This window comes from Gallinula chloropus (genome assembly GCF_964237585.1).
Source record: "Gallinula chloropus genome assembly, chromosome: 2".
Classification (NCBI taxonomy): domain Eukaryota; kingdom Metazoa; phylum Chordata; class Aves; order Gruiformes; family Rallidae; genus Gallinula; species Gallinula chloropus.
The window spans coordinates 148,939,105-148,952,590 of NC_140086.1; the positions used below are offsets into that span (position 1 = coordinate 148,939,105).

General features: G+C 35.8%; 1 protein-coding gene across 1 annotated transcript in view; it reads right to left on the minus strand.

Moving 5' to 3' along the window:
• PARD3 (par-3 family cell polarity regulator) overlaps window positions 1–13,486 on the minus strand; it is a gene marked incomplete at its 3' end in the record, with an annotated part of 453,440 nt that overhangs the window by 212,499 nt on the left and 227,455 nt on the right. The window contains exons 6-7 of the mRNA XM_084260488.1: window positions 9,903–9,994; window positions 6,827–6,910 (exon numbers count right to left, since the gene is read on the minus strand). Coding sequence (XP_084116614.1) covers window positions 6,827–6,910; window positions 9,903–9,994 — 176 coding nt within the window. The remainder of the gene's footprint in view (window positions 1–6,826; window positions 6,911–9,902; window positions 9,995–13,486) is intronic.

Below are 13,486 nucleotides of genomic sequence, written 5' to 3' on the forward strand. Positions count from 1 at the left end.
CAAGTTGCTAATTTTTTTTCACTTCTAAGTTGTTGACAATGTCTTTGAGCCCCAAAGTGAAGTTACTGAAGAGACCTCTAAATGGTGAAGAGAAGACAACAAATATAAAGTTGGGAATGCTAGATTTAAGAGAAAACCAGCAAAATATTTGAGGGGTGGGGAGAGGAAAGGAATGTGGCTACTCCTCCTTTTCTTTCACTTCATGCCCAACAATGCTTTGGTGCAGGCGTGCTCCTCTGTAATGCCCCGACAGTTCACAATGTGGATGTGGATCCAGTGCTTGCATGAAAGCCTGGACAGGAACTGCAACAGGTGTTTTGCTTATATGGTTAAACATAAAAATATCTAAATATTAATATACTAAGTATCAAAACATATTCTACACTAAGTGCAATCCTCCAAGTTAATACTGCAAAAAAACACTACAAGAAATAATACTATTATTTCATCCCACTGTCTCCCTGTACCTATGATTATGAAGTAATTTGTCTACCAATAGCACTGTCTTGAAAAACTGCTTTCTACTGTTCCACATTCTGAACCTATATTAAATTATTAATGCAAGATGCATCTTTGTGCATAGCTTTTCATTTCTTATATTTCCTTTATCTAAGCTCTCAAATCTAGTAAAACTATTACTAATCCTAACCAACAGTAAAATAACGTAACGCATGAATAAACTACCAGTCAAAATTGCAAATAATCTCATTAAACAAAGGCTACAAGTTCTACTAATGCAAGATTGCTCATCTCACACACAACATATGGTGCTCATGAGGATTTTGCTTTTTAACAAATGTTAGAGCTAGGTTAACCAAGGCATAAAAAGCTGAAGTCACTCAGAACAGATTCAAGGCTGGATGAACAGCCTGAGTCAAATTTGAAAACAGGATCCTCAGAGTCCCTTTTTTTTTTTTTTTTTTAAATATATAACCACATGGGACCAAGATCCCTTTAGATACAGTTCCTGAATGTGGTTCTACACAGCAGAGTAAACTCTCCTAGAACTTGCAGAAAATGTATGTTCCTGAAAATTTTAGTAACAAAAGCCTATCAACCTCCTAAGGTATTTCTTCAGCATATTATGGCTAGATGTAAGAATATGACTCTAAAAAAAGGCATTATGGGAATTCATGTTTGTTGTTACAGTAACTGGAGATAAACAGAGTAGACCTGATATTGCAAATATGCAATAACCTAAAAACTAATTGGATTTCTTTTTTCCCCCGGCTGTATGCCATCACCATTAATCCAGATAAGTGGAGGTGTAGCTCTGCTCAGTTCCAATATTACATTTCCTTCATTAGGAAAACATATACATTTTGAAAGCTTGTAAAATAATCTAGTATAAAATACAATCTGTATATATATATATTTGTTTAAACACAACCATGTAGCATACAAATACACAGGTGAATTTCAATTTGCTCAATCATGTCCAGTTAAAGTAAATCAACATGGCTTTTATCATGAGTTCTTTAAATATAAACATCTTAAAGTATAACTCCTTCAAGAACGGGTTTAAATACTGTGTGAACCTCTGCAAAACACTCTTTTAAGTTTGTAACCCTGTAGAAACAATAATTGGAAATTTGGTAACTGCACTGTTTTGGACTGACATTAGCTGACATGGGGACAGAAGGAAAACAGTATCAATGCACAGAGCTCAATCTTTGTATTTGTTTTAAATACCTAATTGGGAATGTAAACAGCTTAGATTATATTAGCATTTGCACCACTGTAGTTCCACAAGGTTCGTTGCTCTAATTATACAATTAAAATAAACTCAGCTACATGTGTTAACATTTCAGATCTCAGTATAAATTACAACCAATGATAAAACTAGAAATAAGCAGCAAATGTTTTATTGACATCTAAATTGCCTGAGTTAGTCTGGGTAGTTCTTTGAAATAGTGAACTCCCCACATGCCATCCAGCTGTATGGAAATGATGATAATTTATCTTAATAAAAACTGACAGTGTAAATACTTTGACACCAATAAAAATATTTCATTGAGCATCTAGCATATGATTTGACCATCACTGCCCATTGTACGTACACACTGAAGTTATTTACCTATTACCTGCAAGCTAACTATAATATAATCAAATCAGACAGAACAGAAAATAACCAATTTAGATGTTTATGTAAAGTTGCTAACATGAAAAGGCAAAAAACTAGATTAAGGGGCAAAAATAAGGACTGATTGAAAAGCAGATGTATAGAAGTTTCACACAATGGAAAACCTCTGAGAAGTTCTACGGCAATATAAACACGGTATAAATTCCCTGGGCTTCCGAGGTCAGAGTAGGCAAATCAGCCTTTTTGTTTAAGTTAAATTACTATGATCAATGCTATATTGGACATAAACTCCTTTTTTCAACATTGATGTCACGGCGCTACTGTAGAGGCATTAAAATAACCTTATCAGGCTTCACGTCTGAAGTCCGGAACCAACTTCCAACCTTTGGTCACTACTCCTCAGCTTTTTATTTTGAATGATACTTGAAATTAAGTTTATATAACTTTTAAAAGGAAGAGATCAGACAACAAAAGCCCTGAATTCAGCTAAAAGAGTGAGGGAATGGTACACTCACACCACAGGGAATCTTTTCCCAATGCATGTGTTTTTAAAACCATGGCTACCTTTGAGACTTTAAAAGGTTGGAAACACAAGACAGGAATAAATGGAGATGCAGATAACACATACCTACCAGATGATCAAAGAGAATACGATTGTTAGAGAGGCACCTTGAAAGCAGTGTTAAGGACTTCGGTATAGACAATGGCCATTAGATGTTATTTTAGTTTTCTTTGTATCTTGAGTAAAAGAATAAAACTTTTACAGTGAAAGATGAAGTGATACATAAATTCTAGAAAAGGAAGGATAATTCCACTAAAAGCAAAAAAAACACCCCCAAAAAACAAACTACAGAACAGAAAAATGCATTAAAAAAATTCCAGTTCGGGGGTTGTGTATACTTCAATGCCTATCCTCATTTGAGGCTTTTCATTTAGGCTGCTGACAAAAAGCAATAAAATTCCATCTCCTATTTTTCCCATTACTTTGAGACTTTCTTAATATTTTTAAGACATTGAGGATATATAACATCAAAACATAAAGTATTTTTAGTTGCCAGGATTTAGCTGTACAGTTTGGCACGGATTTTGTGGCGTGCTGCAATAGGAAGAACAGCTGGCAGAGCCCCACATACTCACTGCTCTGCATCTAAGTAACCTGTCTGATATGTATTAATGGATGTTCTTTATGGGGTTTTCAGATGAATATCCAAATCCGTTTCTGTTCCATTTTATTAAGCATACTTCACAGTAGTCTTGGGACTAAGGGACTATAGCTTCCATATTGCTATTCACAGAGATTTTTAATGTTATCTCATATATTCCTTGTGTCAGTTGAACCTTCTTCCAAAGACAGATATGGCAGGATGGCACAAGTGCAGCTAAAGTGTACAGCTTGAGAAGCTTTCAAAGACTGAAAAGTAGAAGAGGCCATATAACAGTAATTTATTCTATAATTATTATTAATATTAAGCTTGTGGAGAAGAATTCATTGCAACCCCAGTTATGCATCAACATAACATTCCCCATCAGCCAGGACTGCCCAAATGCTATTCTTACAAGACTGAGTGCTTGCTCTCCTCTCTAAGCACCTAATAATACGGAAGGATTGGTGCTAAAGACAACTATGCACAGATTTAGAATTTTCTTTCTGTCATTCATTTCCTCTTTACTCTATTCTTTATATCTAAACACTTTCCTGTTCACATTCTATTCCGTCCTTCTTTCTGCTTCCATTTTCATGCCACCAATTCTGGGTACCATTCCCTTTATATGACTACAAGAATGTGCAAGCAGGTTTTACAAACAAAGCTTTTATCTTGAAAAAATTCACAACCATACGGTGATGAATATGTATACCCCTCCTCCCTCTTGATAAGGTGAACAAACTCTCTTATCTAAAGCATATGATCAAAAAGGCCAATAAAAGACTGATGAACTTCTAGAGGTAAAAACAAGAGGATAATAAGGAAACCTCCATAGAAGGATTTGTGACCATATCTGTACAAATCATTAGCACTTTTCCCAGAGAATTATGGCAATGATGTTTTTGGCGGTTTTGGTTTGGTGGGGGTGGGGGGGCAGGGGTGGCCCCATTTTTAAAAAGTCTCAGTTTTACTAGGAACAGAAATAATTATTAGCATCTATATAGATGAGGCGCAGAGATCTTTCCAGGTTTTATTCAAGATCAAAAGCCAATATTGAAAACAGATTACTCCAAAGCCTCAAAAGACTATGAACAAGTCAAATATTTCTTCTACATAAATAAAGGCCATAGTTATGGCATATAATTTTTAGAGGTTTGGGGTGTTTGCTTTGGGGGAGGAGGGGATTAGGGGAGATGAGGGGGAGGCTCCAGCTTATTGCATAGGTGAAAAAAGGAAAATTGGTTTAGTATGTTTTTACACTTTTTCACTTTTTAAAACTATTGATTTAATAACCATTGCCTATAAAGTACCATTTTCAAAAGCAAAAGAAAGGAAGTGGAAAAAAAATAATTGAAAACACAAGATAACTGGAATTGAGCATAAAGCAAATATAAAGCAACAGTGGGCCAATGGACTAAGCTGCATGATACATCAGATCTTTTCTTTTTGGGCTTCCCTCAAAGTCTTTACTGAGTCCTGAGTCTGGCTTTGTATATTTAGGTTTCTACTGAGCAGCCCCCCCGTTCAGTCCGGTAACCACAGCACAAAGAGCGGCCATGTGCTACAGTGCTATGAGTAGGCAGATGAGGATCCCTGCCAAGCATCTGCTCTCCCTCTGAATCTAGCAAAAGTGTTGTATCTTATCTGTTCAAAAGAACTAGGGGACCAGGAGAACAAAAGAAGAAAGGAAAAAAAAAAAAAGGGGGGGGTACGACCCCACAACAACAGCAAAAGAAAAAAACCCCACCAAGTGCTCCAAAACTGAGCTGGGGGGCATTCCTTTCCCTGCCCACATTGGAGGCTGCAGGCAGATGGAGAATTTCAAACTAAAAATTATTTCTCTTGCAACAGAATTTGATTTTAGACATCTATATTTACAGTCAGGTTTCCTGTAATAAAACTTCATTGTATAATCCCAAACTCAGGACAAAAATAGTTAAAAGTCCTTTGCAGCTCTTAACATAGCTAGTGTCCTTAAAAAAAAAAAAATTAGATATTTTATTTCTGTGTTTATGGCTTTTTCATTTTACATGCTATCATTATGCATAAACAGTTTAAGCTTCGTCTCAGAGTTGACAACCACATTAACATCCTGGAAGTGAATTTTACTTGAATTAAAATTCTTATGCAAAATGTCAAAACATACATTTCTAACATCAATTTTATTAAACAAGTACTTAGTGGGCAGCCAACATTCTTAAATCGGTCTTTTACTTGGCCTTCACACTGTCTAAATCCCAGATAACTGTGTGAACATTTCAACCATTTCCAACACTAGAGGATTTACTTAGGAGATATGCTTGAAGTACCATTAACTTATACCCTTTCCATCCCTACACTGAAATTACTAAATTTCAGATCATACTAGAAGAATTTTCTGCATTACGGATTGTTCTTAATACTTGTAGTGTCCAGAAAAAGTAGCCTTAAATTAAAACAAAAATAAATTACATTTTCTCATGTCAACATGTTCATGAAAACATTGGTTTTAAAGTGACAACTGCAAATAAAGATCTTATACTGTGTTTAAAATCTTGTGAAGGTATTTGTAAAAAAGGAGAAATACATTTATCATCTCTGAAAATAGGCTGATAGTAAATTTGGAGATTTAAGTATAGAGAGAGCAAGTTAGTTTTGCTCTTAATTACTGAAATGAGAATGCTGCTGGTTCAACAAACGTGAGAATATAAAAACCCTTCATGTGCAATCAAAGATTACCTGTTTCAAAATGTATTTGTTCCCCTTTTCCTTAAAGATGGAAACTAAAGTGTATACTTAGAACGTTCATCATCAAAATAAAATGTGCTTATATTCCTAAAGAATTATAATTTTTTTTCAATATACTTAAAAGCTTCAAATGCACCACTAATTACTATAAACGTTAAGCTATTTTTCTGAGACTGGTAATGACCCTATAAATGCTAAAACTCTAACAAAGTAAGCATTAGAGATGATGCACTCTGTTTTACTAATATAGTCCCCCAAATTGTATCTTTAATGTAAATTACTTTTTTAAAATTTTTTTTAATTATTCCAACTTCAGAAGTTCAAGGTTGTCATATAACTAAAACAGGTTCACCTTACCCAAAACCAGAATGTTTCAACTCATTTTGCTACTTCGTTTTAACCCCAACAGATGGGAAAACACTAAACATCAAAAGTATGATGATTGTTTTCTCTTGCACTCTTATCAAGCACAGGCGTAGGATGCCTCTGGTTTAAACTTGTGCTGTTACTTGGGAACTTGTGGCTCTGAACATTCGGCAAGGAAATGTTCTATAAATATCCACCTGAATTAGACCAGCAGATCATTAGAGTCTAAAAGGAAACATCCTTATAACTCAATTTTCCATGTGATTACAACAGAATTCTATCAAAACCCCGCAGTCCTAACTGCTTTGATACAGAGCCTTTCCATTATAGTGTCCATTCCAAGTGCAGAGTCAGTAAACTTCTTCCTTTCCTAACCAGTGAGACCCCCTTTTGAAAACCCCACAACACAATTCTACAGAGCAAAGGCACACAATACAAGAATTAACACAGCAAAGATAAAACACAGCAAGTTATGATACAATTAAAATCCTACACAATACGTTACCTTCCGCCTCGGGCACTGAAAGGCACTACATGGATTCCCAAAGGCCCGCCGTCGTTGGAGACTTCTACGAGCTTTACCATATCACTGTGAGACAATGACGAATGAGGGAATATGAACATGTACCGTGAAGGAACCAAAAACCCACACAAACATACACAGAAAAACCAAACTATTCCAGAAATCAAGGCATGGTGATGAAAGCATTGTTGAATGCTACGTACCTGAAGATTAATCTGATAGCATGAAAGGAGATCAATCATCAAAAATAGTTCAATTAATAAAACAAACAAAAATCCATTTTTTCAAACTTATTTTGCTACATATGAATAGGTATCATCATTGCATGTGTATTGTTACTTTCTTATTGTAAAGTTTAAGTTAACTGTTTGGACCATTGAGCAGAAATATCTTAAACACCACAAACGTTTTTTCCTCAAAAGCCTGAAGCTGATCACAGCACTAACATGCTTTACTTGCTCATCTTAGGGAGAGCTCACTCTAAGCCTTAACATTAGCTTTCACAGAACTACCCCTTAGCCAATTGAGTGTTCTTTAATTTTAATTGGTTATATACTTCTGTTTTTAAAACACTTTGATTTGTTTTATTGTAATTCCACTTCTTTTATTGGCAGCTTGCTGTATCTGTATCTCCTTACTAGGCAAAGCTTCCAAAGTAAGATTTAAATATAACATTCAAAACCAAGCAGGCATCTTCCTGCAGCAACCATGCATCTAGTTTTCAATTAAACTTCTTGATGTTAAAAGAGGGGAAAAGTGAAAGAGGAAAGCACAGGTTCAGAAAGAGACATGCAAAGATGCTAGAAATAGATTTGGAGTAAATCTGCTGATGTATTTTAAACATATCTGCATCTGGAAAGGTGGAATATAGCCCATAAACCATAGTTATAAATACACAAATGAGAAAATAACACATGAAGGCCAAACCTCTCAGTAAATCTGGAACTGACAGATCTGAATAAAAGCCACAGTCTTAAATTTGTGGCTTATGCCTCTCCCTGGTATTACATACTTTTTCCATATTTCCTGGCACTACATATATATACATACAGATTTTTGAGAACCTTGTTTCTCTTAAGTGTACAAATCAAATTTAATCTAGAAATGGAGCAAAGAGCAAGACCAATACCCTATGATAGCAGTAAAAGCTGTTCTACTTCTTTCAATAAATCCTAGATCATAGAGTAGCCCAGCCCGAAAGTTCGTAGCACTTAATTTATAGTCTGAGAATAACCAGACCACATATTGTTATGAAGTGGCCAAAAATCCAGAATTACAGTTTGGTTTACATTTCTTCCACATTCATTTCAAAAATATATTTTAAGGTAGCTCTTGTTGCATGCCTCAATTCATGTCAACATTAACTCATTTTTTTAGACACCATAAATGGAAGGTCTCTATCCCCATTGCCAGTGTTTAGCTGAAGGAAGTACTGCAACAAGAGGAGAGCTCAGAGACATCAGCCAAAAAAGTATTATTTTTCAGACCTAGACACATGTTTTAAGGCTGACAGCACTGCCTCATTTGGCAATGTTCTCCATCCCAGTTTCCACATAGCCTAACTTCACTTCATTCTCACTGCATATCGCGGTTAAGTTTTCATTAGCTGGTATGAAAAGCAGCTCACAGGAATCAAGCGATGTCCCACACATCCAAAAGGTACTCTGAAAGGCGTTTGGTGCTACTGGTATGCCTGTAGCTCCCTATCACCAACTTCATTCTGACTTCCCTATTGGCTTAAAAGAGAACTGAGGATTGAGGAAGGGAGCGAGAGAAATTCAATGTGATTCACCTAGAATTGTCATAAGTGGAAATAGAGTTTAAATAAATCAATCAGTTTTCATAAGCAGCCTGTAATGCTTTCATAACCAGCCATTTAGCTTGTTTACTGCTTGAGTCCATAACCTTCCTTTTTCCCAAAGTATGCTTTTGAAGTCCAGGCACTCATTTTTCTCATACTTTTTTTTTTGTTTTTAATCTATCCTAAATTCAAATATTAAACTCTGTAAAAGGGAGAACAAAAGGAAATGATCCCTTCCTAAGAGAGATTATTTCAGTTCTGATGCTTCTCACCTTGACTGTCTCCTAAGTTTGGTCCCAGTACTTCAACAAACACACAAAGAATTACGAGATCAAAACAGAAAGAAGAACAAAGTAACATATGATAAAAATCCAGTAAGTTACTTAAAAGCAACACCAAGAAGCATCAAATTTCAGAGAAGTCCTGTAAACTGTACTTGGCAAGAAGCATTTGGAATTTACAATACAACAGATTTTTTAAATCGAACACAGTAAAAAATCAGCAGGTATTACCTAATAGTTGTCACCATGATCTTTATCTAACATTTAAACCCTCTGCACCTAATTAATAATTTAATTCAAAAATAATAGAGGCAGAAAATTTCTTTTTATTTAAAATATAAGTTTAATCTATTTAAATGGTTTAATTTAAAGGTAGAAGTGATATTTCCTCGTTAATTCCATAGTGAGGTATGGCTCAGCTCTTTGCAACCACATGTAAAAGGTCAAGCTTGCTGTATCTTGTGATGAAATGAAATATCCCATACTGATTTTTCAATGGAGGAGCTGCCCAGTCCCAAACAACATCAGTTTTGATCCATTCACACCATATGGGGTTCTTGACCGCAAAACTTATGTGACACACACATCCTCCCAGTAGTCAGGTGAGTCGTATTAAGATCTTCCCATGTGTAATTCTCGCCTGTTGATTTATTTGTGACCCTATTCCTTCTGTCAAGTTTTCTGAGTTCTATCAAATAAACATCTTCTTTGAGGCAGAAAAATCTACTACAGCATCAGCACTTGTAAATGTCAAGTTTCCAATGCTCATCTTTAATATAGGCTTTTTAAACTGTTTCAAATCTGCTTTGTAAAGGTCCATAAAGCAAATTGTTTAAAATCAAACCAACATATGACCTAAAAACGACTGCCCCGCTTTCTTGAGACCAGTATCACTCATACTATTCTGAGGTTTTTTGTACTCTATGTTCAGTCTCAAAACTCATCATTAAAACAATGTTTTCTGCCAGTAACTTACTCCAGGGAAAAATTGGTAGCATTCTCCAAACCAGTATCAGCGTGTCCCACAGGCTCAACTCTGCTGTTATCCTCCTCCGTTCGATCTTCATCCTACATATTAGGAAAAAGGAGGGGAAAGTCATTTAAACCTAGGATTAATAGGTTAACTAATTGTTAACAATGCCTTTTCAGACTGTTGGGGTAACCACATTTGCAGTGGAAATGCGTGCTTCCACAACTACAAAAATAGCTTCTGAGGCAAAATAAAGATGTTCACCTGTCTAAACCATAAGTATCATTACAAAAATGCATAAAGTGGCAAAAACAATTTAAAACAGTTTCTTCTAGACACAGAAACTATCACAGCCAGTTGTGTTTTTTTTTAAAGATACTCAAGTAAAAGCACAAAATTAGCTGACAGGCAGCAGTGTATGGGTAAACTCCTCAAGTTCTCTCTGGGACTTGAATGAATACACAACTCAGCTCACAAGATTTAGAAACAGTACAAGAAAAGGCAGCCTGTAAAATTGTATAAAGTACCAAGACTTCTTTAAACATTTTATCACAGGCCTTTATTAATAGCATTGAGAAAAGGCTGACATCAAAGAGTTACGTGAGGCTCTAATGCTAACCAATTGATTTTATTTTTAATTTGACTTTCCAAAAGGTACATACATTATTCACCATATGTATAATTTTAATGTCAAAGTTGTGAAAGATTTACTTTCAAATTTAGATCAAGGTAATTCAAGGACTAACAGTTAAGAAGACCTAAACCCATTCTCATACCCATGTTACTCAATAGAAGCTTACACTTTTAATTACTTGCATGACCAAACAGAAAATATTATAACATGTGAACATTAGGTTTCAAACGCTGACTTATATTCTTCAGCCAGATCCACCAAGTCAGTAGAATAAGAAGTGATAGGTTATGAGTTCAACACACAGAGTCAGACAATATATTAAATTATTGAGGAGATATTAAAGGCAGGCTGAGGCAGTCGGTAATGTCCAATTGACATTTCCACTGAGAATCTGGAAAAGCAAGAGGCTGGATGCATCAAGCTTCCATGGGCTGTGGATATGCCTTGTACATCCCAGATAGCAGCGCGCTGCATGAAGCCAAGCTACTTGAAGATTGATGTGTTTTGAGAGGCTTTAATATGCACTTCTTCGTCATCTATCTCTGTTAAGCACTAGGCAAGTAATATATTTCAAAGGTTAACCAGCATCTTGAACCTGCCTAAAACTGCATTATGAATGTAAACAAGAACTCAAATAAAATATTTTAAAATATTTTAAAAGTTGCTTATAAATCCAATATGAAACATAATTCAGAAATATGACATAAGCTACTGTTTACATTTCTGTATGTACCGATTGCTGCTCAAGTTCTTTATGTATCACCAAATAAAGGTTAAAAATAATTAAAAATTCAAACCTCCGTAACAACTCTAAAGTTACATGCAAAAAGGTATATATAAGAAAATGAGAATATTTCACATTGGGAATAAGCATTCCCTCTTGTTTCACACAGCACCTTGGACATGACTCTTGCTACCGCTTTCTTGTTTGAAAGTTAGGGACACCGGTGATTGTAGAAACCTATGTACATATTTATACTGCCCTGAAGTCTAAAATCAGAGGTGCTGATCAAACACAACTTTGAATCTAGGTTTTGTTAAAATACCATCCCAAATGATTGTTATTGTAGTAATGCAATGGTTTTGGCATTTTTCTATGTGTTGGCTTTTCAAGATAACATACAGGAATTATAGAGATGTAAGAGGAGACTGAAATAACATCCTCCCCATCAGTAGATATGCCTCTGCTAACAAAAACCAAGGCTGGCTTTACGCTGTGTCATTTTAGCAAAAATCTATGCAAATACAGTTTCAGTATCATTCATCTAGTACCAGTTGGGTCCTACACTGCACCATGCTTCAGACTAAGTGTTTCCCTTGAATAGAGCCTAAGTCTGTAAACAAAACTTCCCTTGGACCACTCGGTCATTGCAGCAGTCCTTCAGACTTGCTCTAACAGACCCACTTTCCAATGTCCTCCTGAGATACAGTGTGCCACACACAAATAGAGCTAGATACTTGTGGAAATCCTTCTTTCCACCATTTTCCAGCCCAGACAGTATCTTTGCTTTTTCCTTGAGCCTCCTGATGTCAAGTCCCACTTAAGCCTCTCCACTTGCTGCTTGTCCTGTTTCATTTCTTTCTGTCCCAGCTGGCGACCCAGAGGTTTATTCTGCCAAGGGAAGGAGCATCCCCCTGACCCCGAGCACAGCCAGGAAGGCAGCAGCCAACTTACCTGCCTCCTGCCTACACTGTATACTTTTTACCATTAGGAAATAACACATAAGAAACCACAACCCAAGAACTACGTAAAACAGATGCTATCTGGCACCTCACATCTACTTTTGGTGCCTTATGTATTGAGAATTATAAACACAGCAAGTTTTGGAACCAGAACCACCACCAGTTATCCAAGCAATTAAGGAACAGCAGCTCCACACGCCTCTGTCTGCCTTTTCCCAGCCAGCAGACAGATTTGTATCAAAAACTTGCATGTGCCTGTAAATAGGTGCTTAGAGAAGGAATCGCAACCCATTAACGATAGCACTGCTGCCATAATCAACAGATGTAGGACGTATCCTTTTAAAAATCTTTAATATTACAGTAATCAGACTCTCTTTTCTTCTCAGAATAACACCGATTTTGATTTACATTGAAGCGAATGGAGAGAAAAATTGGACACCTGCAGAGGGATTTGACTTAAAATTCTGATTTACCAAGAAAAGTAACTAGCTGTGAAAATCTCTGCATCAAGCAATTATTTCTTTATTTGGAAAGTAGTTTTCTTCTGAAAGACAAATTCCACCTGGATGTGCTATCATGAGGTAAACCACGATAAAGGACATTTAGAAGACCAAGAAAGTTTCCAAGAAGCCAGACAGATATTATTGCAGGCATTTTGCAGAAACAACTGATTTGAGCCAACTCCAAAACTTGTAAGGTTTCTTTTCTCTATATAAAAACACTGGTTTGTGTTATATCAAAAGATAAATTTTTTAATGTATGGACAGTACAGGGTAATTTTTTTTTTTTCAAAACTAAAATGAAGTAATGAAAAGATCAACTCATTTTTACACCACAGACAAAAATGTAAAACATCTTCCAATGTACATCTACATACCCTACAGTGTTCAGTGTGATATTCACCCATTTCCCTTTTGCTGACTCGGAGCTTCTTACCTGGACCTCACTGTGCCACCAGTCAAGAGATGTAACTCTGGAACTGCATCTCTCACATATTTAGGCTACTTATACAGAGATGAAATGCTAAACCGGCATCAAGAAGATAGCAAAGTTCTTAAAACTTGTCTTAGTCATTTTAAGAAAATTAGGGATTTTATAGAGTTATTCTTATTTTTAAATGGCTCTGTGAAAATTCCTGTATCTTATAAGAGTTAAGTTTGTGCACACGTACACAATAGCAGATTCTTGCAAATACTATTATAAAAAAGTTTATGTAGGTGCCAAACCAAGTCAAGCCATTGTTCAAAAACACCCCCCCGAAATCTAACAGCTT